The sequence below is a fragment of the Scyliorhinus canicula genome, chromosome 10, assembly GCF_902713615.1.
Source record: "Scyliorhinus canicula chromosome 10, sScyCan1.1, whole genome shotgun sequence".
In the NCBI taxonomy this organism is placed as follows: Eukaryota; Metazoa; Chordata; class Chondrichthyes; order Carcharhiniformes; family Scyliorhinidae; genus Scyliorhinus; species Scyliorhinus canicula.
Genome location: NC_052155.1, coordinates 46,519,314 through 46,545,642, shown reverse-complemented (window position 1 = coordinate 46,545,642; position 26,329 = coordinate 46,519,314). Strand labels below are relative to the sequence as shown.

The 26,329-nt window shown below is 51.2% G+C and overlaps 1 protein-coding gene across 2 annotated transcripts in view; it reads right to left on the bottom strand.

Annotated features, from left to right (window-relative positions):
• Positions 1-12,596: 12,596 nt before the first annotated feature.
• The window catches only part of slc22a13b (solute carrier family 22 member 13b), an 85,440-nt gene continuing 71,707 nt past the window's right edge, over positions 12,597-26,329 (bottom strand). For both annotated transcript variants that reach the window (XM_038808851.1, XM_038808850.1), the window contains exons 7-10: positions 26,018-26,229; positions 23,375-23,483; positions 13,742-13,930; positions 12,597-12,858 (exon numbers count right to left, since the gene is read on the bottom strand). In XM_038808851.1, coding sequence (XP_038664779.1) covers positions 12,771-12,858; positions 13,742-13,930; positions 23,375-23,483; positions 26,018-26,229 — 598 coding nt within the window. In that variant the 3' untranslated portion in view covers positions 12,597-12,770. The remainder of the gene's footprint in view (positions 12,859-13,741; positions 13,931-23,374; positions 23,484-26,017; positions 26,230-26,329) is intronic.

The window sequence follows — 26,329 nt, the reverse complement described above, 5'->3', positions numbered from 1 at the left end:
AGGCGAGTAGGATGCTGGCTCATCAGCTCCGCAAGCAGGATGCGGTTAGGGAAATTGCTGGAGTGAGAGACAAGGGTGGGAATGTGGTGCGTAAGGGGGTAGAGGTGAATGAGGTCTTCAAGGACTTTTACGGGGAACTGTACCGGTTGGAGCCAACGGGGGAGAGGAGGGGAATGGAGAGGTTCCTTGACGGGCTTTCTTTCCCGAAGGTGCAGGAGGAGAAGGTGGAGGGGTTGGGTGCGCCGATTGAGCCGAAGGAGCTAGTTAAGGGGATCGGGCAGATGCAGTCAGGGAAGGCACCGGGGCCGGATGGGTTCCCGGTGGAATTTTATAAAAAGTTTGTGGACCTAGTGGGCCCCTTGCTGGTGCGGACACTCAATGAAGCGTGGGAAGGGGGGACTTTGCCCCCAACGATGTCGCGGGCGCTGATCACGTTAATTTTAAAGAGGGACAAGGACCCCCAGCAGTGTGGTTCATACAGGCCCATATCTCTCCTCAACGTGGATGCTAAGGTGCTGGCAAAAGTCCTGGCCACCAGGATGGAGGACTGTGTGCCAGGGGCTGTACACGAGGACCAGACAGGTTTCGTGAAGGGAAGGCAGCTGAACACGAATATGCGGAGATTGTTGAATGTCATCATGATGCCGGCGATTGAGGGGGAGACAGAGATAGTGGTGGCGCTGGATGCGGAGAAGGCCTTCGATAGAGTGGAGTGGGGGTACCTATGGGAGGTGTTGGGGAGGTTTGGATTTGGTGAAGGGTTCATTAGATGGGTAAGGCTGCTATATGAGGCCCCAATGGCGTGCGTGGCCACGAGTAGGAGGAGGTCGGAGTACTTCCGGCTTTACCGAGGGACCAGGCAGGGTTGCCCCCTGTCCGTCTTGTTGTTTGCACTGGCAATCGAGCCGCTGGCGATGGCGTTGAGGGATTCAGAGAGGTGGAGAGGCTTGGTGCGAGGTGGAGAGGAACATAGGGTGTCGTTGTATGCCGATGACCTGTTACTGTATGTGGTGGACCCGGTGGGAGGGATGCCGGGAGTGATGGAGTTGCTAGCTGAGTTTGGGACCTTTTCAGGTTACAAATTAAATTTAGGCAAGAGTGAGGTGTTTGTGGTGCACCCTGGAGACCAGGAGGAAGGAATTGGTAGGCTCCCGCTTAGGGAAGAGCTTTAGGTACCTGGGGGTGCAGGTGGCCAGGGACTGGGGGACTGGGGGACTCTTCACAAGCATAACTTCATCAGACTTGTAGATCAGATGGAGGAGGAGTTCAAGAGGTGGGGCATGCTGGCATTATCGTTGGCGGGGAGGGTACAGTCCGTCAAAATGACGGTGCTTCCGAGGTTCTTGTTCCTCTTTCAGTGCCTGCCCATCTTTATCCCCAGGACCTTCTTTAGGAGAGTGACTAGCAGTATTTTGAGCTTTGTGTGGGCACATGGGACTCCGAGAGTGAGGAGGGTGTTCCTGGAGTGAGGGAGGGATAGAGGCGGGCTGGCGCTGCCCAGCCTTCTGGGGTACTATTGGGCAGCCAATGTGTCAATGGTGCGTAAATGGGTGATGGAGGGGGGAGGGGCAGCGTGGAAAAGAATGTAGATGGCGTCATGTAGAGGTACGAGCCTGGGTGCCATGGTAACGGCACCGTTGCCGCTCTCCCCGAAGAGGTTTACCACGAGCCCGGTGGTGGCGACGACCCTAAGAATCTGGGGACAGTGGAGACGGCATCGGGGAGAAACAGGGGGCTCGATGGAGGCTCCACTGGGTGGCAACCATCGGTTCACCACGGGGAACAAGGATGGGGGATTTAGGGGGTGGCAAAGGGCGGGCATCAGCAAATTGAGGGACCTGTTTATTGGCGGGAGGTTTGCGGGCCTGGGGGAACTGGAAGATAAATTTGGCCTTCCCCAAGGGAACATGTTCAGATACTTGCAGGTAAAGGCGTTTGCTAGGCGACAGGTAGAGGGATTCCCTCTGCTGCCATCGCGGGGGACGATGGACAGAGTGCTTTCAGGGGTGTAGGTCGGAGATGGGAAGGTGTCTGACATCTATAAGGTAATGCAGGAGGTGGAGGAGTCGTCAGTGGAGGAGCTGAAGGCTAAATGGGAGGAGGAACTTGGGGAGCAGATAGAGGATGGGACTTGGGCGGATGCCTTGGAGAGAGTCAACTCTTCCTCCTCATGTGCGAGGCTTAGACTCATCCAATTTAAGGTGCTGCACCGGGCCCACATGTCCGGGACTAGGATGAGTAAGTTCTTTGGGAGTGAGGACAGGTGCAGCAGATGTTCGGGGAGTCCAGCGAACTACGCCCATATGTTCTGGGCATGCCCAGCACTGGAAGAATTCTGGAAGGGGGTGGCGGGGACGGTGTCGAGGGTGGTTGGATCCAGGGTCAAACCAGGGTGGGGACTCGCGATTTTTGGAGTTGCGGTAGAGCCGGGAGTGCAGGAGGCGAAAGAGGCCGGTGTCCTGGCTTTTGCGTCCCTAGTCGCCCGATGAAGGATTCTGCTGCAGTGGAAGGATGCAAGGCCCCCAAGTGTGGAGACCTGGATCAGTGACATGGCGGGATTTATAAAATTGGAAAGGGTCAAATTTGCCCTGAGAGGATCAATACAAGGGTTCTATAAACGATGGCAGCCTTTTCTGGACTTCCTGGCTCAAAGATAGGTAACTTGGTCAATAGCAGCAGCAACCGGGGGGGGGAGGGGGGGGGGGGGGTGTTCCTTATTGTAGAGTCTATTCTGTAACTTTATATTGTGTTAATTTGCGTTGTTGTTAAAATGCTGTGTTGTTCATGGAGGTGGGGAGAATGTTTATGATTGTTAATATTATTGTTATTTTTGGTATTTTACTATGGCGCGTTATTGTTGTATAAATTCAAAATTTTTCAATAAAAATTATTTTAAAAAAAAGCTTCCTCCAGTCTGAAAAATGACCATTAACCACTGTTCTGTTTCTTGTGATTCAGCCAATTCTGTATCCTTACTGCTATTGTCCCTTTTATTCCACGAGTTTTAACTTTGCTCAAAGATTTGTTGTGAGGTACTGTATCAAATGGTTTTTGACAGTCCATGTACACCACATTAATGGCATTGCCCTCATCGACCCTCTCTGTTACCTCTTCAAAAAAAACTGCAGATGGTTAGTCAAACATGAATTTCTCTATAAATTCTATGCTGCCTTTCCTTAATCAACCTGCATTTGCCTCGTTGACAATTAATTTTGCCCCTAATTGTGGTTTCCAAAAGTTCAACTGGTTGGCCTGCAGTTGCCGAGCTTATCGTTACACCCCTTTTTGAATAAGGGTCCCACCACTGAGTCTAAGACAGAATAAAAAATTACGGCCAGTGCCTTTGCAATTTTCACTCGCATTTCATTTAGATCCTTGGATGAATCTCATCTGGTGCTGGTGCCTTATTAGCCTTTAAGTACAGACAGAGTATCCAAGCCGTATCAATTCTAGACAGCCTTCAAGTGTCTACATCACCTTCTCTTTCACATGGCCTGGGTAGCATCCTCTTCCATGGTAAAGAGAGATGCAAAGTATTCATTGAATACTTCAGCTAAGCCTCCTACCTCCATCCTCTTTTTGGTCCCTAATCGATCCTGTCCCTCCTTTTACCACCCTTTTACTATTTATATGTCTGTAGAAGATTTACCATTTCTTCTGCCAATCTTTGACTCCAATTTATTTGGCCCAGATCCGTTCTTATTCCATTGAAGTTGGGTTTCTCCAGTTAATTATCATCCAGGGATCGCTGATTTTGTTTTTGTCCTGCTTTTCCGTTTTGTGGGAATATACACCTAAGGCGGTATTCTCCGCTCCCAGGACTGTTTGCGCCATCGTGAACGCCTTCGCGATTCACGATGGCGCGAACAGGTCCTGGGCACGACCTATTCTGGCCCCCATAGGGGGCCAACACGGTGCTGGAGTGGTTCACGCCACTCCAGCGTCCCTACGCGGTGCCGATGTTCTGGGGCCGGCCTCGGAAGGAGGTAGGCCTGTGGGGGGGGGGGAGGCCGGCCCGCCGATCGGTGGGCTCCGATCGTGGACCAGACCCCATCGGAGGCCCCCCCCCGGTGATGGAACCCCCCTACACCCCTCAAAGGCTGCCCCCCCCCCTCCCACCCCCCCCCTCCAGCGTTCCCGCAGCAGCAACCGGGGATGGAAGGCGCCAGTGGGAACCTGTCGTGTTGAAGCGTCCGCTAGGCCCATCCGGGCCAGAGACACGCCGCTCGCCGTTTGCGGCGATTCTCCGAGTGGCCCGCCGCGATTCACGCGGCACTGGTTTTGGGGGGTTGGGAGAATCACGTGCGGGTGTCGGGGTGGCGTGGCGCGATTCACACGGCACCCCTGCGATTCTCCCACCCAGCATGGGGGGTGTGGGGGGGAGAATAACGCCCCTTGTCTGTGCCCAAATTATCTCATCTCTAAATTGTTCAGATACTGTTTGGCCTGCCAACCTTTAATTCCAATTGATCTGGTTCAGATCCATTCTCACCCCATTGAAGATGGTTTTCTCCCAGTTAGCTATTCTTACTCTGGATTGTTCCCTATCCTTTTCCGTTGCCAACCTAAACCTTATGATGCAATGATCACTGTTCCTCAAATGTCCCTCTACTGATACTTGACATTACCACTTGGCCCACCTCAATCCCCAGAACTAGGGGCGGGATTGTCCGGCATTCAGTGGGCGGACCGTACCGGTGCCAAAGAGTGGCGTGAACCACTCTGGCGTCGGGCCGCCTGGAAGGTGCGGAATCCTCCGCACCTTCGGGGGCTAGGCCAGTGCTGGAGAGATTGGCGCTGCGCCAACCGGTGCCGAAGGGCCTCCGCCGGCTGGTGCGAGTTGGCGCATGCGCAGGAGCGCCAGCGTGTTTCCAGAACCGCTGCCGTGATTCTTGCGCATGCGCAGTGGGTTTCTTCTCCTTACTGGCCATGGTGGAGCCTTACACACGCCGGCGCGGAGGGAAAGAGTTCCCCTACGGCACAGGCCCGCCCGCAGATCGGAGGGCCCTGATCACGGGCCAGGTCACCGCGGGGGCCCCTTCCTAGGGCCGGATCGCCCGCGCCCCCGCGAGGACTCCGCAGGCCGCCCTCAGAGTCAGGTCCTGCCGGTACAAACCTTGTGTAATTCACGCCGGGTGGGATTGGCCGAAAACGGGCAGCCACTCGACCCATCGGGAACTGGAGAATCGCCGGGGGGGGGGGGGGGGGGGGGGGGGGGGCGCACTGCCAACGGACCCCGACCGGCGCGGCGCGATCCCTGCCCCCGACAAAAAACCGGCATGGGAGAATTTGTCAGCCAACTGACTGCATGCATGTGGCATCTAGCCTCCTATGGACCTGACAGTGGCCTTCATCAACATTCCGTTCCATCAGTGTCTAACTGGACAGTGTTTATCAAAAATAGATCCTTCAGGTTTGTGCATTGTCCTTGGGAAGCAACTACGACATCAAAACACTTTGAAAGCCTCAGATGTCAGAGATTTCCTGAACCCCACACACTTTCCGAGTTCGATTCTCAATGACAAGGACTATCCATTAAAGGTATGGCTACTCATGTTGGTGAGGAACCCTTGCACTGGTGAATGGGTGGGATGCTGTGACCTGAAAGGCCATGGTGGAAAGGGCAGCTTGGAGGATATAACTTATTGGGAGCCTGCAATAAGCCTAGGGAGCATCTTAAGGAGGGAATATCCCTACCCATCACCGGCCTCAGGTCAGGTAAACCTATCGGAATGGGAGTTTCGAATGGTCCTCTCTTATCATCGGTTAAATCACAGTGGACCACCTAAAGCCACTCCCACCATTGGTATAATTGTGGCATGGGCAGGGGAGGATGGTTGGGCAGACTGGCCACTGGATTTGACGTGCCCTCTTGCGTTCAAACTAATTGGTGGGGGAGCATTAAATATGGTCTTTTGTCTCTCTCCTGAGGTCTCATTGTCTTCAGTAAATTTAGAATTGATCCATTAGCGCAGCGGTTATGGGTAGTGTAGGGGTTGGTTTATCAGCGTCTGAGAGTGAAGAAGGTTAACCTTTTGGATAAGGAGAACCCTCCAACGGAACATCATGCTGATGGTAGTGATAACGGGATTAGTGAGGTTTTTTGTTTTGAGGAATTGAACATAGAACATAGAACGATACAGCGCAGTACAGGCCCTTCGGCCCTCGATGTTGCACCGACATGGAAAAAAACTAAAGGCCATCTAACCTACACTATGCCCTTATCATCCATATGCTTATCCAATAAATTTTTAAATGCCCTCAATGTTGGCGAGTTCACTACTGTTGCAGGTAGGGCATTCCACGGCCTCACCACTCTTTGCGTAAAAAACCCACCTCTGACCTCTGTCCTATATCTATTACCCCTCAATTTAAGGCTATGTCCCCTCGTGCTAGCCACCTCCATCCGCGGGAGAAGGCTCTCGCTGTCCACCCTATCTAACTCTCTGATCATTTTGTATGCCTCTATTAAGTCACCTCTTAACCTTCTTCTCTCTAACGAAAACAACCTCAAGTCCATCAGCCTTTCCTCATAAGATTTTCCCTCCATACCAGGCAACATCCTGGTAAATCTCCTCTGCACCCGTTCCAAAGCTTCCACATCCTTCCTATAATGAGGCGACCAGAACTGTACGCAATACTCCAAATGCAGCCGTACTAGAGTTTTGTACAACTGCAACATGACCTCATGGCTCTGGAACTCAATCCCTCTACCAATAAAGGCCAACACACCATAGGCCGTCTTCACAACCCTATCAACCTGGGTGGCAACTTTCAGGGATCTATGTACATGGACACCGAGATCCCTCTGCTCATCCACACTACCAAGAATTTTACCATTAGCCAAATATTCCGCATTCCTGTTATTCTTTCCAAAGTGAATCACCTCACACTTCTCCACATTAAACTCCATTTGCCACCTCTCAGCCCAGCTCTGCAGCTTATCTATGTACCTCTGTAACCTGCAACATCCTTCCGCACTGTCTACAACTCCACCGACTTTAGTGTCGTCTGCAAATTTACTCACCCATCCTTCTGCGCCCTCCTCTAGGTCATTTATAAAAATGACAAACAGCAACGGCCCCAGAACAGACCCTTGTGGTACGCCACTCGTAACTGAACTCCATTCTGAACATTTCCCATCAACTACCACTCTCTGTCTTCTTTCAACTAGCCAATTTCTGATCCACATCTCTAAATCACCCTCAATCCCCAGCCTCCGTATTTTCTGCAATAGCCGACCGTGGGGAACCTTATCAAACGCTTTACTGATATCCATATACACCACATCAACTGCTCTACCCTCGTCTACCTGTTCAGTCACCTTCTCAAAGAACTCGATAAAGTTTGTGAGGCATGACCTACCATTCACAAAACCATGCTGACTATCCCTAATCATATTATTCCTATCTAGATGATTATAAATCGTATCTTTTATAATCCTCTCCAAGACTTTACCCACCACAGACGTTAGGCTCACCGGCCTATAGTTACCGGGGTTATCTCTACTCCCCTTCTTGAACAAAGGGACCACATTTGCTATCCTCCAGTCCTCTGGCACTATTCCTGTAGCCAATGATGACCTAAAAATCAAAGCCAAAGGCTCAGCAATCTCTTCCCTGGCTTCCCAGAGAATCCTAGGATAAATCCCATCCGGCCCCGGGGACTTATCTATTTTCACCTTGTCCAGAATTGCCAACACTTCTTCCCTACGCACCTCAATGCCATCTATTCTAATAGCCTGGGTCTCAGCATTCTCCTCCACAATATTATCTTTTTCTTGAGTGAATACTGACGAAAAGTATTCATTTAGTATCTTGCTTATCTCCTCAGCCTCCACACACAACTTCCCAACACTGTCCTTGACTGGCCCTACTCTTACCCTAGTCATTCTTTTATTCCTGACATACCTATAGAAAGCTTTTGGGTTTTCCTTGATCCTACCTGCCAAAGACTTCTCATGTCCCCTCCTTGCTCGTCTCAGCTCTCTCTTTAGATCCTTCCTCGCTTCCTTGTAACTATCAAGCGCCCCAACTGAAACTTCACGCCTCATCTTCACATAGGCCTCCTTCTTCCTCTTAACAAGAGATTCCACTTCTTTGGTAAACCACGGTTCCCTCGCTCGACCCCTTCCTCCCTGCCTGACTGGTACGTACTTATCAAGAACATGCAATAGCTGTTCCTTGAACAAGCTCCACATACCCAGTGTGCCCAACCCTTGTAGCCTACTTCTCCAACCAACACATCCTAAGTCATGTCTAATGGCATCATAATTGCCCTTCCCCCAGCTATAACTCTTGCCCTGCGGGGTATACTTATCCCTTTCCATCACTAACGTAAAGGTCACCGAATTGGTTGACTACTTTTCCATCAGTTTTGCATTTCAATTTCAAAGCTGCTTATATTTACAAAAGCCTGTTGCCTTGAAAGCCTCATTAGACTCAGGAGACTTGATGAATTGAACTTGGCAACCGACAGAGATGATGATTAAATATCAGAACTGAGGAAGAGATCGTAAAAGGTTGTCTTGAAGCAAAGGGATCACTGGAATTTATGTTAACATCAACAGCGTCGCCTGCTCTTGCTGTTAGTTGACTAAACTGCATTGTCAACGTTGACTTGTGTATTTTGCTTACGCAGATCTGAATTCTGGCCACTTAAAATACTTGGAGTCATGACATTTAAAATATACAGCAGCTCGCCTGTTATCTCTGCTGTTTAATCGGAATCAAAAAGGAAACTGATATTTGCTTGTGACTCCATCACATTAGGCTCTGATTTCCTTGATCGGCAGAACATTTTTCAGATTCTTCAACTGTATTTCCAGAGTCACTGGCTAGGACTGCCGCTGGTTGAGGTAATAATGGGGCACCACTGACATCCATTTTGATTTCCTTTTTTTTTTTGAAAAACATTTTCAACATATACATAACTGAAGAAGTACAAAAGCCAACCGCGGCAACAGGAACAACCCCCCCCAAACTGCCCCCCACCCCCCGCCACTCACCCTCCTGCAATCCCGGCACCCATCCCCCCATTTCTAAATTTTCACCCCCCCCCCCCCCCCCCACCCAGACAAAAGGTAAAACGACCACCCCACCCCCACCCCCGGCAACTCAACACTCTTTAAAGAAGTCGTTCCCACCTCGAGGTGAACCCCTCCTCCAACCCTTGAATGGCAATCTTGATGTTTTCCAAATGCAGGAACTCTGCCAAATCGCTACCCATACCCCTGCCTTCAGCAGCTCCGAGTCCCCCAGCACAACAAAATCCGCCTCTGCTCTAGCAGGGAGGCAAAGGCCAACACGACGGCCTCTCTCCCCACCTGTACTCCCGGATCATCCGACATTCCAAATATCGCCACCTCCAGACTCGGAGCTACCTCTATCCCCAAACGTTTTCACATTACGTCTGGAAATCCCTTCCAAAACCCCCTCAACCTTGGACATGCCCAAAACATATGCACATGATTCGCCAGCCTCCCTGCACACTGCCCGTAGCTCTCCTCCAGCCCTGGAAAGGACCGATTCATCCAGGGCACTGTCATGTGGGCCCTGTACACCACCTTAAATTGGATAAGGCCTAGACTTGCCCCCTCTGCAGAGCTTCCCTCCACACACCTGCCCACAATACCCCACTCAACTCCTCCTCCCACTTGTATCTAAATTCCTCCACTGGAGCACTCTCCCTCTTCAACAGCTCCTCATATATATCTGAAACCTTGCCCTCCCCTTTCTCATTATCGGAAAAAGGCTTATCCTGAAGCACCGGGGGTGGCAGCATCGCAAACAACGGCACCTTCTTTCTCATGAAGTCCCTAACCTGCAGATATCTGAACCCATTCCCCTTTGGCATATGACGCCTCCAACTCATCCAGGCCGACAAACTTCCCTCCCACAAACAAATCCCTAAAGTATTCTGTTCCCACTTGCCGTCGCCCCCGGATCCTCGCATCCAACCACGCGGAGCAAACCTATGATTACGCCCACAAAGTCATGCCTTCCAATCCAAAGGGTTGCTGGCACTGGTTGAGTGCTGATCCCACCACTGGGCTCGTGGAGTACCTAACCGGCAAGAACGGAAGGGGCGCCAACAACAGCGCCCTCAGCCTGGTCCGCTTACTCAAGGCCGCCTCCATCTGCCCCCAAACCGCCAATGCCCAAGCGCCAGCCATAGCTACAGCTCTCAAAGGAGACTTCACCAGCTTCTGCACCTTACTGTCGGATAAGCTGAGAAGTATTGTAAATTACGCTAACCGCACCCCCATCGATTCCTCTCCTTCCCCGCCCACACAAATCTCAAGAACATCCCGTTAACCTTCATGAAAAAGGACTTTTGCACGAAAATCAGGAGGTTTTGGAATACAATCAAAAACTTCGGCAACACTGTTATCTTTACCGTCTGGACCCGACCCGCCCAACGACAATGGCAACACAACCCACCTCTTAAAGACCGCCTCCATTCCCTCCACCAGTCGCACCAAATTCAGCTTATGCAACTGTACCCCATGGCAGTGAAAGTTCACCCCCACCAACCAAAGCAACAGTCCCCCCAACCTCCTCTCCTCTCCCTGTGCGGGAATTGGGAACACCTCGCTTTCCCACATAGTAAGCTTATAATCCAAAAAGTATCCAAACTTCCCCAAGATCCCCGTGGTCCTATGAAAGCACCCTACCAGGTCCGAAATATACAGCAGGATATCATTGCGTACAAAGAAACTCGGTGCTCAGCACCCCACCCTCCTGCTGCTCAATAATCTTCCACTCCCTCAAGACCGCTAAGAGTCATTGCCAACAGCTCAATCACCAGGGCAGAGAGCAGTGGAGAGAGCGGACACCCCTGCTTTGCCCCCCGGTGCAACCCAAACGTATGTGACCTACATAGAACATAGAACAGTACAGCACAGAATAGGCTCTTCGGCCCTCGATGTTGTGCCGAGCAATGATCACCCTACTCAAACCCACGTACCCACCCTATACCCGTAACCCAACAACTCCCCCCCTTAACCTTACTATTAGGACACTACGGGCAATTTAGCATGGCCAATCCACCTAACCCGCACATCTTTGGACTGTGGGAGGAAACCGGAGCACCTGACCTTGTTCATCTGAACACTTGCCTCTGGTGCCTTAAACCAGTGTTTTTTTTCCCGGGGACCCATTTTTACCAATCGGCCAACCTTCGGGACCCACGCCAGCCGACCTTCGGGACCCACGCCAGCCGACCTTCATGATCCATGCCGGCCGGCCGACCTTCACGAACCATGTCGGCTGACATTTGCGACCCACGCCGGCCAACATCAGCACAATTAATAAATCCACACCTTAAAAAAATCGTCTTTATACTGCTTTGTGCCTGATTTCAGCTTCTTCTTAATGGGCTGTTCATCCAGAGGCCCTGGAGCTCACGCCAGCTCTGCTTTGACCTGCTGTGGACCATCCTGAACAGCTCACACCACCACTGTTTTGTCCTATTGTGAATGCTCCTGAGCCTCTCTCCCCAGCAGGTTTAGGTATGAGATTCTGGCCTGTTTGTGTCTCTGGATCTCTCTTCCTTATAACAAAATGATCCATTTAAAATTTTATTTGTTTGCTGCTGACAAAATGGAGGAATCACAATCGCACCCAAAGCACGTGACGTCAGCGTTCGAGGCGCGTGACCTGCTCTCTGCCTCACTTCAGGCAGGAAAAATACATTGAATTAAAAAAAAATCTTCTCCTGCATCAGCGTGCTGACGTCAGGAGGAGGCGGTGCGTCTCGCTGGGTGCTGCGCATACGCACTGATGAGTGAGCGCATATGGGCTGTGCGCCCGCATTTTTTTATATGGTCGCGCCCGTTATTTCCAAAGCCGCTCGCAGCCGGCAGTGTTAAAAGCCAACTGCTGTGGCTGTTGTGCCTGAATTCACGTGATCAGGAACACCGCGATGGACATCTCCATGACCCTCCCGGCATCCACCCGCAACCCACCCGCGGGTTGCGACCCCCACTTTGAAAATGCCTACCTTAACCAGCAACCAAACCCAATCCACAAACCCCTGCCCAAACCTTTGAGGGAGGTGCTGCCCTCCCTTCCCACCCGAGGCCTGTGCAAGGTTTCCACTCTGCCCCTGAATCCCTTTAGAAAGCCTCAAAATTGAGACTGGTTGTAAAGTGGTCCTCAAGTGGACATTTAAGGGCCTTAATCTGGGCAAGGGTATGCAGGCCACCCTGGGCCTCACTTGACTCCTGTGAAATTACTGGCAGTTTGGAGGAAGGCCAATCGGAGAATTTTATGGGACCTTTCCTTCCGTCTTCACACCCACCAGCAGGGGGCTGTAAAATTCTGTTCGTTATTTTCATTTTCCTTCAAATACAGCCTAACCATAAACTATTTTGAAATTCCGTCTGAAGGGACCATGCTAACTTTATTCAGTAGGTGAATCACTGATTGTTATCTCTGGTACACATTGACCACTTTCCGTCAAGCACATGAGCATTTCCCACAATTCTTTGTACTAGTCCATGTTAGCTTTTCTGGTGTTCAAATTACTCATGCAAATTTATACAATCTTTTCCTTAAGACTAATTTCTTAGCAACACAATTCTTTTGGCACAGTTCATATATTGATGTCTTTATTCAAGCAGAGTGAAATCTGTGAATTGCAATGCAGAATTGAAGAGTGCTGGGTAATTTATTGCTCAGAATTCAGGTTGGGATGATGTTTGGTTGATTGACTGATTGATTTATTGTCACGTACCGAAGTACAGTGAAAAGTATTTCTCTGCGGCGTTATAATCGGGTGCTCTCAATAACATTTTTGTTTCCTGCTGTAATCTGATGGTGTCCATTTTCTAGATCGGTCTCACTATTCATTTCCCTAGAAGAAAAAGAGATATGCTTTTACATTACACCACAACAATCAATAGTTTAAAATAGCTCAAGCCTGTGTTTTGAATTCTACCCACACTAATGGGACAAAGCTCTTCTGTTCTGATCTTAAAGATTACACAAATTACACAATGACCAGAATTTCGCAGCCCCCCCCCACACATGGTGGGTTTCCCAGCAGCAGAGGAGGCGAGCTATTGGCGGCCGGTGGGATCTTTTGGTCCCGCCGATGTCAATGGTAATTTGCATGGCTCACCAGACCTACCTCCGGGAAACCCATTGCGGGGGAGTCAACTCGGGTGGGAGCGGGACATTCCGTCAGTGGGATGGGCTGGAAAATGCTGCCCAATGGATTGTCTTATGTGGGAAGGTTAAACAGGTCGGTCTTGTACTCCTTGGAGTTTAGAAGCGAGAGAGGTAATTTTGGACAGAGGTGACGAGGGATTTTCTCTCTCAGAGGGTCAGTGGCATTTTCTCTCCCCAGCAAATAGTAGAGGCTGAAGTATTGAATATATTCAACGCTCCTCTGAACCAAATTGAAGACACGGGCCTGGAGTTGCAGCTGGCTGGACTGGCCCAGTATAAATTGAGTTACACTGATCTTTTGCGCAAATTTAAAAACAAGTTTCTCTAGAAGTTGGCACCGCCCACAGAACCTCCATGGATGCAGCGTGAAATAATAACCTCAGCCAGGTTCCACTAACCGCCTGCAGAATGGCTCAAAGAATCAAGTTGCTTCTTTGGGCACAATGCCAAACACTAAGAGGAAGCTTCACTAAGGAACTGACTACTATGAATGCCATTCCGAAATAAAGTTGACAGTAAGCAGGGCTAAATGAGCAAGCACTGACCCTCTTGTGGTTCCAACTTGCCTGGTTTGATCTGGTAATTCTTTGTTGGTAGTCTCAGGCAGCAGGACACACAGGACACTGGCAACTATTAATGTGGTTCCAAATAAGGTCATGGGGAGAGCTGGATAGTCTTGTTGTACAAGAATGAACATGGGGACAATGATGCAGCCTATCCGAGCTGACATAGACACCAAGCCAATGCCACTCTGCCTGTGTCACAAACACAAAATGAAACCGTTTTAATCTTGCTGGAATTACAGTCCACTCCCAGTATACATTCTTTTTGTTTTAATAAACATTGTATTGAGGTAATTTTTTTTGGCATTCTAACAGTAGCAATATAAACAATGTATATAAAAATATAAGCATAGTGCAAATACACCTCCCTCCCCCTACTCTACGCTAACCTACCCCCCCCACCCCCCCTTCTTCTGCGAAGAAGTCGATCCCAGTATACATTCTGCATTAATAACAGCCAACTATCTCATAATTATAACCATTTCCCGTTACCATAGGTACCAGAGGCGCTCCTTGCCATTTATTAACCGCCGCGGCTAATCTAAGCAAAGGCAAAATACTGCAGCCGCTGGAAATCTGAAATAAAAACAGAAGAAGCTGGAGGTACTCAGCAGCTCAGGCAGCATCTGTGGAGAGAGAAACAGAGTTGATGGGCGGATTTTTGTCCATGGCATGCCATTCCCGATGGCGGAACCGGAAATATGTATCACTTCCACTCTCTTGCTCTTTCCCGTTTCCCAGGCAATTACAATAAAATGTAATTTGCCGGCAGCGTGCATGAGAAATGTGCAGTTCCACAGTGAGGGAATATTTTCAGTGGTGAAACTGTCAGCTGACAATGCTGTAGCAATGGGCGGTCAATACAAGAGCCTCCTGGTCATACAGGGAGCCTCTTGATCTGCAACACAGCCAATAAGTTTCTGCCCAACTCCAATGCTATTAACGTCAGACTTGAGAGCACAAACGATTACTGGCATGATTCTCCGGCCATGTCCGCCTGGCAACCAGAGAATCTCGCTCGAGGTCTGACGCACGATCAATTGCACAAAGACGAGAGTTGAATACAACTGAGGCTTTATTACACTAAGATGTGTGGCCTCCTACTGCAACTGGCGAAATGGCTGCTGTACGGGGAGCACACATATTTATACTCCGTTTATTGGGCGGAGCCAGCAGGCAGGGACCACCCCCGTACCTGTAGTACAGGGCCTTACCATACATACCCTAATATATACAGCAGTGGTTACTACCACTGTTAAAATTGAGTCTGGCGGGGGTGGTGGAGGACTATACACAGCACAAGTTTTATATACAGAGAAAAAAAATGTTGAGTCCAGAACCAATTACAGGTTTAGCTGGTCTGGAACCTTGATCTGACGTTGGGAGCGACGGAGTGCTGGTGGCGATTCTGGCGTCGGTCAGGTCCTTGTGACTCTGGGAGCGTGCCGAGATCCTCTTCATCCTCGGGTGTGGGTAGGAGGAGGACGGATAGCCATGGGGGGGGGGGGGGGGGGTTTGCTGCTGGTTGCACCAGGGGAGGGAAGGGTGGCGCAGGGCTGGGGGTGTGTGTGTGTGTGTGGAACCTGCTGGTGCCAGGTCCCTGAGAGAGGCAGTATCTTAGCGGCCGTAGGGGTACGCAACGTAGGCATACTGGGGGATGGTGTGGAGTAACTGCACCCTTTCCACCAACGGGTCCGCCTTGTGGAGTTGTACGTGCTTATGGAGGAGTACTGGTCCTGGAGATGCGAGCCAAGTCGGGAGCGACACCCCGAAGGTGGACTTCCTAGGGAAGGCAAAGAAACGTTCATGGGGTGTGTCATTAGTCGCAGTGCATAGGAGTGACCGAATGGAGTGTAGTGCATCGGGGAGGACCTCCTGCTAGCGGGACGCCGGGATATTTCTGGACAGTAGGTCTAGCTGGACGGCTACCTCAGACCGTCCCGTTCTCCCTCTCCACCTGCCCGTTTCCCCAGGGGTTATAGCTGGTCGTCCTGCTTGAGGCGATACCCTTGTGGAGCAGGAGTTGACGCAGTTCATCGCTCATGAATGAGGATCCCCTGTCACTGTGGATATAGGCGGTGAAGCCAAACAGAGCGAAGGTGGTGTTAAGGGCTTTGATGACTGTGGCAGACGTCATATCGGGGCATGGGATGGCAAAGGGGAATCTGGAGTACTCATCGACCAGACTGAGGAAACATGTGTTCCGGTCGGTGGAGGGGAGGGGCCCTTTGAAGTCCACGCTGAGGTGTTCAAAGGGGCGGGAGGCCTTCACCAGGCGCGCACCGTCTGGCTGGTAGAAGTTCGGTTTGCACTCCGCACAGACCTGGCAGTCTCTGGTGATGGCCCTGACTTCCTCGATGGAGTAGGGCAGATTGCGGGCCTTAATGAAGTGGTACAACCGTGTGACTCCCGGGTGACAAAGGCTGTCGTGCAGAGTCCGGAGTCGGTCCACCTGTGCGCTGGCACATAGGGCATCGGGGGGCTCGTTGAGCTTACCGGGGCGATACAAAATCTCGCAGTTGTAGGTGGAGAGCTCGATCCTCCACCTCAAGATTTTATCATTTTTGATCTTTCCCCGCTGTGTGTTGTTAAACATGAAGGCAACCGACCATTGGTCAGTGAGGTGATGCCTCCAATGCTGCACAGCTTCAACGATGGCCTGGGCCTCTTTTTCGATGGAGGAGTGCCAAATTTCGGAGGCATGAAAGGTTTGTGAAAAGAATGACATGGGCCTGCCTGCCTGGTTGAGGGTGGCAGCCAGAGCGACTGATGTGTCGCTCTCCACTTGAAAGGGTAACGTCACGTCGACTACATGCATCGCGGCCTTGGCGATGTCGGCCCTAATACGGTTGAAGGCCTGTTGAGCCTCGGCCGTCAGGGGGAAAAGGGTGAACTGGATGAGTGGGTGGGCCTTGTCCGCATAATTTGGGACCCACTGGGCGTAGTAAGAAAAGAACCCCAGGCATCGTTTGAGGGCCTTGGGGCAGTGGAGAAAGGGTGGTTCCATGAGGGGGTGCATGCGGTCGGGGTCGGGCCCCAGAACTCCGTTCTGGACCATATAGCCGAGGATGGCTAAGTGGTTCATGCTGAATACACACTTCTCCTTGTTATAAGTGAGGTTTAGGAGAGTGGCGATGTGGAGAAATTTGGCAAGGTTGATATCATGGTCCTACTGATCATGGCCACAGATGGTGACATTGTCTAGGTACGGGAAAGTGGCCTGCAGCCTGTACCGGTCCACCATTCAGTCCATCTCCCTTTGGAAGACCAAAGGGAACCCTAAGAAAATAGTAGAGGCGGCCGTCTGCCTCGAAGGCAGTGTATGGACGGTCCATCTTACGGATGGGGAGCTGGTGGTAGGCGGATTTTACGTCTACCGTTGAGAAGACCCGGTACTGTGAATCTGATTGACCATATCAGATATGCGTGGGAGTGATATGCGTCGAGCTGCGTGTACCGATTGATGGTCTGGATGTAGTCCATGATCATTCTGTGTTTCTCCCCCGTTTTCACCACTACCACTTGGGCTCTCCAGGGGCTGTTGCTGACCTCGATGATGCCTTCCTGAAGCAGTCGCTGGACCTCGGACCTGATGAAACTCCTGTCCTGGGTGCTATACCGTCTGCTCCTGTGGCGACGGGTTTGCAATCCGGGGTTAGGTTTGCGAATAAGGAAGGTGGGTCGGCTTTTAGGTTCGCGAGGCCGCACACAGTAAGGGGTGGTAGGGGCCCGCCGAATTTCAATGTTAGGCTCTGGAGGTTACACTGGAAGTCCAGGCCGAGTACCAGGGCAGCGCAGAGACAGGTCGTAGAGACAGAAGCCGCCGAACTCTACGCCCTGAATGGTGACCGTGGCTATGCAGTACCCCCCGAGTGGGACCTGGAGGCCAGGGAGATTCTCTGATTGGCGGGGTGTACCACGAGGGAGCAACGCGTTACCGTATCGGGATGTATGAAGCTCTCGGTGCTCATTGAGTCTAGCAGACAGGAGATCTTGTGCCCATCGATCTTCACGCTTGTGGAGGTGGTTGCTAGATTGTGCGGGCAAGACTGGTCGATCACGACCGAGGCGAGCCGCGGCTGGTTGTCGCTGGTGTCATAAAATGGGGTGCCCAGGGGGCACGGGTCCTGGGCCGCACGTAGCGGGAGTTGAACAAGATGGCGGCGCGGGAGAGGGGGAGCGGAAGATGGCTGCGCCCACTGGCCATGCGTGGTCCACGGGGAGGGGGAAGATGTCGGCGACCATTGTCTATACGCGGAGGGGGGGGTCGGAGCGATAGCGGCGACTGAGCGAGCCTGGCACACCACAGCGAAGTGCCCCTTATTGCCGCAGGCCTTGCAAAAGGCGCACCGGGCCGGCAGCGTTGGCAGGGGTGCTTTGGCTGCCTACAAAAGTAAGGTCTGGGGCCCTCGGGGTTGACTGGTTGGTGCGTGGGACAGGCGTAGGGTTGGCTGAGTGTGGTCCCCAATCGGGCAGCATCTGAGGGGTCCACGATGCGTACGAGGGGTGGGCCGCACGGCCGGGGGTGTAGGTCTGGATAGTGCGCGAGGTGACCGTCATCGATAGCGCCAGCTTTTTGGTTGCCGCGAGGTCAAGCGTGGCCCCTCTAAAAGTCACTGGTGGATGAGATCTGACGCAATCCCCGTAACAAAAGCATCCCCCATGAGTAAATTTGAGTGTTCCGTGGCTGTGTCGGCCTGGCAGTCACAGTCTCTGACCAGGGGAATTAGGGCACGCCAGAAATCTTCTATCGAATCACCAGGGAGTTGACTATGAGTTGAGAGGACGTGCATGGCATAAAGCGTGTTAGTCCGCTGAGCGTAATTCTCTTTCGGTAGCGCCATGGCTTCATCGTAGGTCGGCGCGTCCTGGATAAGCGGAAAAACGCTGGAGCTCAGCCGCGTGTCGAGGATCTGGGTCTGGTGCAGACCTAATGTAAGCTTCGAAACAAGCTAGTCAGTGTTCAAAGTCCTTTTTGGCGTTGCTTGATTGAGGATCCAGCTGCAGGCGATCCGGCTTGATGCGGAGGTGCATCTTCTGAAAACTTTAGTGTAATAAATTGACGTACGATCAATTGCACAAAGATAAGAGTTGAATACAACTGAGGCTTTATTACACTAAGATGCGTGGCCTCCTACTGCAGCTGGCGAAATGGCTGCTGTACGGGGAGCACACATATTTATACTCCGCCTACTGGGCGGAGCCAGCAGGCAGGGACTACCCCTGTACTGTAGTACAGGGCCTTACCATATATATCCGAATATATATAGCAGTGGTTACTACCACAAGGTCAATGGAATTCTCCATTGTACATGGCTCGCCCGTGGAGTTCTTACGGTGAGTGGAACAGGAGAATCCAGCCCTACATTTCACCTGTAAATATTCCAGATGATATTGTTTTCACTTTATTCATGTGTGCATTATAGTTATTGGCCGGGATTCTCCCCTACCCGGCGAAGCGTAGGGTCCCGGCGTGTTGGAGTGGCGTGAACCACTCCGGCATCGGGCCGTCCCAAAGGTGCGGATGTCGCCGCACCTTTAGGGGCCAAGCCCTCACATTGAGGGGCTAGGCCCACGCCGGAGTAGTTTCCGCTCCGCTGGCTGGCGTGAACTGCCTTTGGCGCCATGCCAGCCGGGGCTGAAAGGACTTTGCCGGCCGGCGTAAATCCGCGCATGCGCTGGAGCGTCAGTGGCTGCTGACGTCATCCCGGCGCATGCGCAGCGGAGGGGGTCACTTCCGCCTCCACCATGGTGAAGACCATGGTCAGATCGCCCTGCGACCCCCCCAGGACCCCGGCGCCCGCCTGCGCCGCCTCTCCCGCCGGTCAGGTAGGTGTTTGGATTCCCGTAGGCAGGAGAGGCTTGACAGCGGTGGGACTTCGGCCCATCGCGGGCCGGAGAATCGCCTCGGGGGGCCCGCCGACCGGCACGGCGCGATTCCCGCCCCCGCCGAATCTCTGGTGGCGGAGAATTCGGGCACGCTGGGTGCGGGATTGACGCCAGCCCCGGGCGATTCTCCGACCCGGCGGGGGGTCGGAGAATCCCGCCCATTGAGTCTAGCTCAATCAGAGAGCTCAATGCACTGGCGTGTCTCGTGGTTGGCGCATATTTCTAAAAAATATATATTTTTATTCAAATTTCCAACATTTTAACATCTTTACAACACACAAACCCAACCACAACGCCACCCCCCCAATCCTGAACTACACCCACGCCCCAACCCTTGACAGCAACCAGATCCCCAAAATGTAAAACAAACAAATTCCAGTTCTGGTGGAACACCTCATTTGGACTTCTCAGTGCAAATTTCACCTTTTCCAAATACAGGGGGTGGAGTCTCCTTTAGCCGACACCGAAATCGGGAAGTGCGATCGGGCAGAGAATAGCTTCTGACACCAAAATCGCGACAGGTGGCGGTTTGACGCCAGATCGCAATCCTCCATCACCTCGACAACGTCGTCAATGCGTTGCACTCCGCGCGTACTTAAACACCATTTGCATATCATTAGGGGCAGCACGGTAGCATGGTGGTTAGCATAAATGCTTCACAGCTCCAGGGTCCCAGGTTCGATTCCCGGCTTGGGTCGCTGTCTGTGCGGAGTCTGCACGTCCTCCCCGTGTGTGCGTGGGTTTCCTCCGGGTGCTCCGGTTTCCTCCCACAGTCCAAAGATGTGCGGGTCAGGTGGATTGGCCAGGCTAAATTGCCCTTAGTGTCCTAAAAAATAAGGTTAATGGGGGTTGTTGGGTTACTGGGATAGGTATACGTGGGCTTGAGTAGGGTGATCATTGCTTGGCACAACATCGAGGGCCGAAGGGCCTGTTCTGTGCTGTACTGTTCTAATTAGTGGGCCCACCCGTGATTTTTCATCATTGATGGGCCAAGTTCCCGAGGGCGTGGTCCACGTGTGCTCTCACAAATCATGAACCTGGCATGGTGGCTGAGAGAGAGAGCGTCCAGCACCGCCATACTTCACCGACAGTTCTGCTGCTGGCCGGGGGGCTTCTGCCAGGGCGGGTGGGGAGTAGTGGGTGTGGCCAGGAGGTCGGCTGTGGGGTCGGGGTGGACAGATACGGAACACTATTACCGCAGCTGGCAAGGCAACCATGCAGCTGCGCATGCTGCTGAGAGCCCGCTTTAAACCTAGTGCCATGGTCAGGCATTTTCAAATTGGGGGTCACGTCCGTGGGCAGGTCACGGGCAGGTGTCGTGAGGGTCGCGGAGCCATCCATCGTGGCATTCCCGATCGCAGGAATTCACATGCAACAGCCACAGCAGCCGGCTTTTAACAATGCCGGCTGCGAGTGGCTTTAAAAATGACGGCCCGACCAGTTAATAAAATGCAGACATACTGCGCATGCATGGCCCCTCATCAGTGAGCATGCGCAGAGCCCAGCGAGAAGCACCTCCTCCTGACGTCAGCCCACTGACCCAAGAGAAGATTTTTTAAAAAATGTAATGCAATCTTCCTGCCTGAAGTGAGGCAGAGAGCAGGTCATGCGCCCCGAAGGCTGACGTCACGTGCTTTGGCCACAATTGCAAATCCTCCATTTTGTCAGCAGCAAACAAGTAAATGAGGACCAAGTAGGCTGACCTCTGACATTAAAGGTAATAGAAAACGGTGGGTCACGAATGTCGTCTGGCGTGGGTCGCGAAGGTCAGCCAGTTGGTAGAAATTGGTCCCCGGAAAAAAGTTTAAAAAACACTGGTATAGGTGACCGCCGCACCCCCCCCCCCCCCCCCCCCCCCCCCCCCCCCCCCACCCCACCCATACACACATCCTGATGGCAAGAAGGGTGAGCCGCACAAAATGCCGTAGACACCGGCGGGACCAGAATGACTATAACGTATCTCCCCACTGAACTCCAGGTAACATGGTTGCCCTGTTATTCTGTTGTCTGGAAGTAGTATATCTCAAAAAACTAATGGATGGATTTCAGTGAAACGTGAGGCTCAGATAGAGTATGGCCAAAGGAAGAACTGCCTCGTTTTTGACGAAGGTACAGATCCAGATCGGAGTCCTGGAATTTTTTTGAAGCATCTGTCAGCATTGGGAGATTAGGCGAATTGAGTTCCTTTTTAAGAATATTTAAGTTCTTATGGATTTTCATTTTGAATGTTTTTAATTGTTTTGGAATGTTGTGAATTGTCACAGCTGTCAGAATATAGATAGATAGAACAGTACAGCACAGAACAGGCCCTTCGGCCCTCGATGTTGTGCCGAGCAATGATCACCCTACTCAAACCCACGTATCCACCCTATACCCGTAACCCAACAACCCCCACCTTAACCTTACTATTAGGACACTACGGGCAATTTAGCATGGCCAATCCACCTAACCCGCACATCTTTGGACTGTGGGAGGAAACCGGAGCACCCGGAGGAAACCCACGCACACACGGGGAGGACGTGCAGACTCCGCACATGAGCAGTGTTTACAGAGTAGGTTGTTGGGCAGGGATGAGCCTAAAGCCTCCTCAGTGAAATGGAAGTTCTTAATAAAAATATACATTTTTTCAGTTTTGTGGTTACAGAGAATTAACCAATCAGGATAAAGACTCAAGGAAGAGCTGCATCATTGTGATAATGCTGAGTCAACACTTGTGGTGGAGGTATGTGCTCCACTGTGTACCCTCTTCAGTTGATTGTTTTGGTTCTGCTGATTTACATACCTTGGGCACTCACCCACTATATCTCCTTTATATAAGTTTGGAAATTCGAGTTGTACTGTTCATCACTATAGAATCATTGAATCCGTACAGTGCAGAAAAGGCCATTCGGCCCATCAAGTCTGCACCGACCCTCTGAAAAAGCACCCTACCCAGGCAGCCCACCTCCCCTACCCCCACTAAGGGTTAATTTAGCATGGCCAATCCACCTAACCTGCACATCTTTGGACATATAGTGGACAAATAGGAGAGGTGGTGGCGTAGTGGTATTGTCACTTGACTAGTAATCCAGAGACCCAGGATAATGTTCTGAGGTCTGGGTTCAAATCCCACCATGGCAGATGGTGAAATCTGAATTCAATAGAAATCTGGAATTAAAAGTTTAATGATGACCATGAAACCATTGCTGATTGTTGTAAAACCCCATCTGCTTCACTAATGTCCTCCTAAGAAGGAAGTCTGTCCTCCTTACCTGGTCTGGCCTACATGTGATTCCAGACCCACACAGTGAAGTGGTTGACGCTTAATTGCCCTGTTGCTCTGCCACGTCAGAGGCTAGTCAATCACTTTGGTATGGCACAGGCCACCTAATGTGAAGGAGGTAGGCTTCCTCTTCTAGAGAACATTAGTGAACCTATTGAGTTTTTAAGGCTTTGTGGTCAGTTCTGCTGACAAACGGCTTCCATTTCCAGATTTCAAACTGAATTCAAATGCAAACTGCCATGGTGGGATAAACGTGCACACACTGAGTTAATAGTTCAGTAGCATAACCACTACACTATTACACGTTAAAGAATGTTACTGAGGAAAAATAGAGAGAGCTGCACTTGACATTTAATGCTGACCTAAGAATGCTTGACATCATACATTGGATGCACAGAAAATGGATAATGCCATCAACTCCCCGATGACAAAACTGACAAATTTCACAACTGTTCATTGCAGGATCCTTTTATAATCGGCCATACCTGATTATGGTGGGGAATAATTCAACCGAGTAAACATAGGCAGTGGTGAAGGAGCAGGAAATTCCCAGTTTTGCAATGACGGCAAGTATAGTGATTTCCATAGGCATATCTGGAACACAAAGAACAGCTACCATAAAGGGGCCATTTCCTGGCGTTGTGTTCCTTTGGGTCCTTCACCCTGCAAGGGTGCACAATTTACTTTGAGTGCCTCCCACCCAAGGTTTTGTGCTGAGTACGGACCCAGTTTTCTGATTGGGTGAGGCTGCCTGCTGGAGCACAATGTCAGAAAATTACTCCTTGCATATTCAGATATAGAAATATGAAATGTAAGTCACTCGCTGGAGCTGGTGTGGGAGGGGGAAGAGTAGATTGGGAATTAAGGTGATTGCCTTTTGCGAATGTCCATGTGGTGAATGATACTTCCGCTGGAAATTGTACTTGATTCACCCATTTATTCTGAATTCTTCCACTGTTGTTTACTTTACTTTGGTCCCTGGCCTTCTGCTCCCTCTCTCAGACTGTTGATCTCTCAGATACCCAGCCTCACTCCAGCCTGCAGACAGCAACAGCAATGAATGAATTTGCAGAAAATGTCACCTCTCTGAGGATCAGTGACTGATGTAGGGATTGGTCGGGGTGCGGGGCATAATTTTTACATACTTGACCAATTAGGACTAGGGTGGGGGAAGAGGCCTGTATAATCTGGGGAATGGGGAACGTGGAAGTCAGAGCTCTCCTGCACACTGCAGGTTTTCATGGAATGACAGGCTTGGTTGCCCGTCTGGAGGAGGGTCACAGGTTCACACCTCACCTGGTGGGCCAGTGAAGGGGACGCTGGTCAATTCTGGGGCAGGGCTGAGAATAAGCGTGGGTGTTTTATTCCTGGCATGGGGTGTTCTGATCTGAGGTCCAGGGGCAGGTTGGGAGGGTCATCAGCCAGTCTGCCCGGCCAGCCCTTTAGCATTGGGTAGAAGGGTGGGAGGCCTAATTTGGTGGGGGAGAGATTGGGAGCCTTTGCAGGCAAAGTGCAGGAAGGGATATTAGAGGTCTCAGTGGTGGCATGGGTGGGGGGACAGGGGGCGTGGGGGGTGGGGGTGGGGGGGAGGTGCTGCAGGTCAGTATTTAGTTAGATTCGGAGGCCTCGGGGGAGATTGGAGGCATTGTTGTGGGGATCAGAGGTCTCTGAAGAGGAGATTGGTTTGGTTGATGATCTACCAGTTCCTCGCCATCCAGTATTAAATATCAAATAGTGAATACAAATGAACCACACAGCCTCGTTTTAACAATTAAAGTATCAAATCACCATCTTTGAGCAGGTTGATCACCCGCACTCTGTCCAGGGCAGGTTAGTGGTTAATTGGAGTCAGGATTCAGAATCTTAACACATTAAATCCTCCCAACATACCGACCCTTTTTTCTCAATTAAAGCTTTGCCCCATAGCCTCCGGCCTTAATAAAGCTCTTCAGATTGGAAAATCAAATAATTGCATTAAGTGAGTTGTTTATGCATGAAAATATGGAGTAAGAATACAAGTTTTAATTGTAAATGTCCGAGCTGTCATTTCAATTAACGTTCCTCATTGCCTAACACCTTATTACCAGATATCTAGTTGAAATGATTAGAACTCCTCAATTAGATTCCAACTTGCAACTCCCTCCCAATTATCCATTATTCCATTTATATAAACCATCCAAACACTTTGGCTGGAATTATAGGTTCTTTGCGGTGAGTTGTTATGACCTGCAATGCACTGTTTTAAAACTGGTGGAAGCCTAATGGACGGAATTCTCTGACCCCGAGGCTGGGTTGGAGAATCGCCGGGCTGGGCGCGATTCACGGTGACCGGAGGATCAGCGCCGTTGGTCCCTCCCCCCACCCCCGGCGAGTCTCCGCGCATGATGAGCCAAGTGGCCGCTGATATAGACCGGGTCCCGCCACCGCCATTCACATGTGGTCTTACCCTGCGTGACGTTGGCATCCATCCTGCGGGGGGCGGCCTGGTTGCGGGAGTGGGGATCCGACCCCGGGGGGGGCGTCCACCATGGCCTGGCCCGCGATCAGGGCCTACTGATCGGCGGGCTGGCTTCTCTTGGTGGGGTCTCTTTTAGTCCATGCCGGCCCCTGTAGCTCTCCACCATGTTGCGTTGGGACGGGCGCGGAGAAGGAAGCTACCGCACATGCGCGAGTTCACAGCACGCATGCACGAATTTGGGCCAGCCGCAGCGTGACCCGTGCCGCCCGTTTGACATCGGTATGAGCTGCTGGAGTTGCGTGAGTCGCTCCAGTGCCATACTGGCCCCCTGTAGGGCCCAGGATCGCTTCTCCTGGTGTCCTGTTGATGCCGTCGTAAAACGCGACGGCGTTTACGACGGCATCAACACTTAGCCTCGGTTGCAGAGAATCCCGCCCAGTAACTTTCAAAAGGGAATTGGATATATTCTTGAGAAAAACAATTGTGGGTAAAAGAGCAGGATAGTGGATTATTTAGATAGTTCTTTCAGAGAGTCTGCAGAATTTGAATGGGCCAAATAGCCTTTTTGTCCTGTAAGATTGCACATTTGGACCAACCCCATTTTGAATTGCTCCACAATTTCTGGAGCAGTATTTTAATCTGCTCCACCACCCATTGGCTACATTCCTACCTTCTGTAAAAGCTAACATAAGGAGGCATGCAATTCCGCTAAGCAACATAAAACCTCCTTGACATTTTTTCCGACCAAATACATTCAACAACCAGATGCAAGAGGCACGCAAAATGTCCACCAGCCCGAAGATGAATAGTGTCAGATAAATGTTCATGCCGAAGCTTCCAACATTGAAGGTCAATCCATAATACACAAAGCTGTTTATAAACCTGTGGAAATAAAGGAATGAGTAAAGAATGACCGCCTGTTCCTCTAAGTCAGTGATGTTAATTTTTTATGCAAATAACTGGATCACAAAATTATAAATTA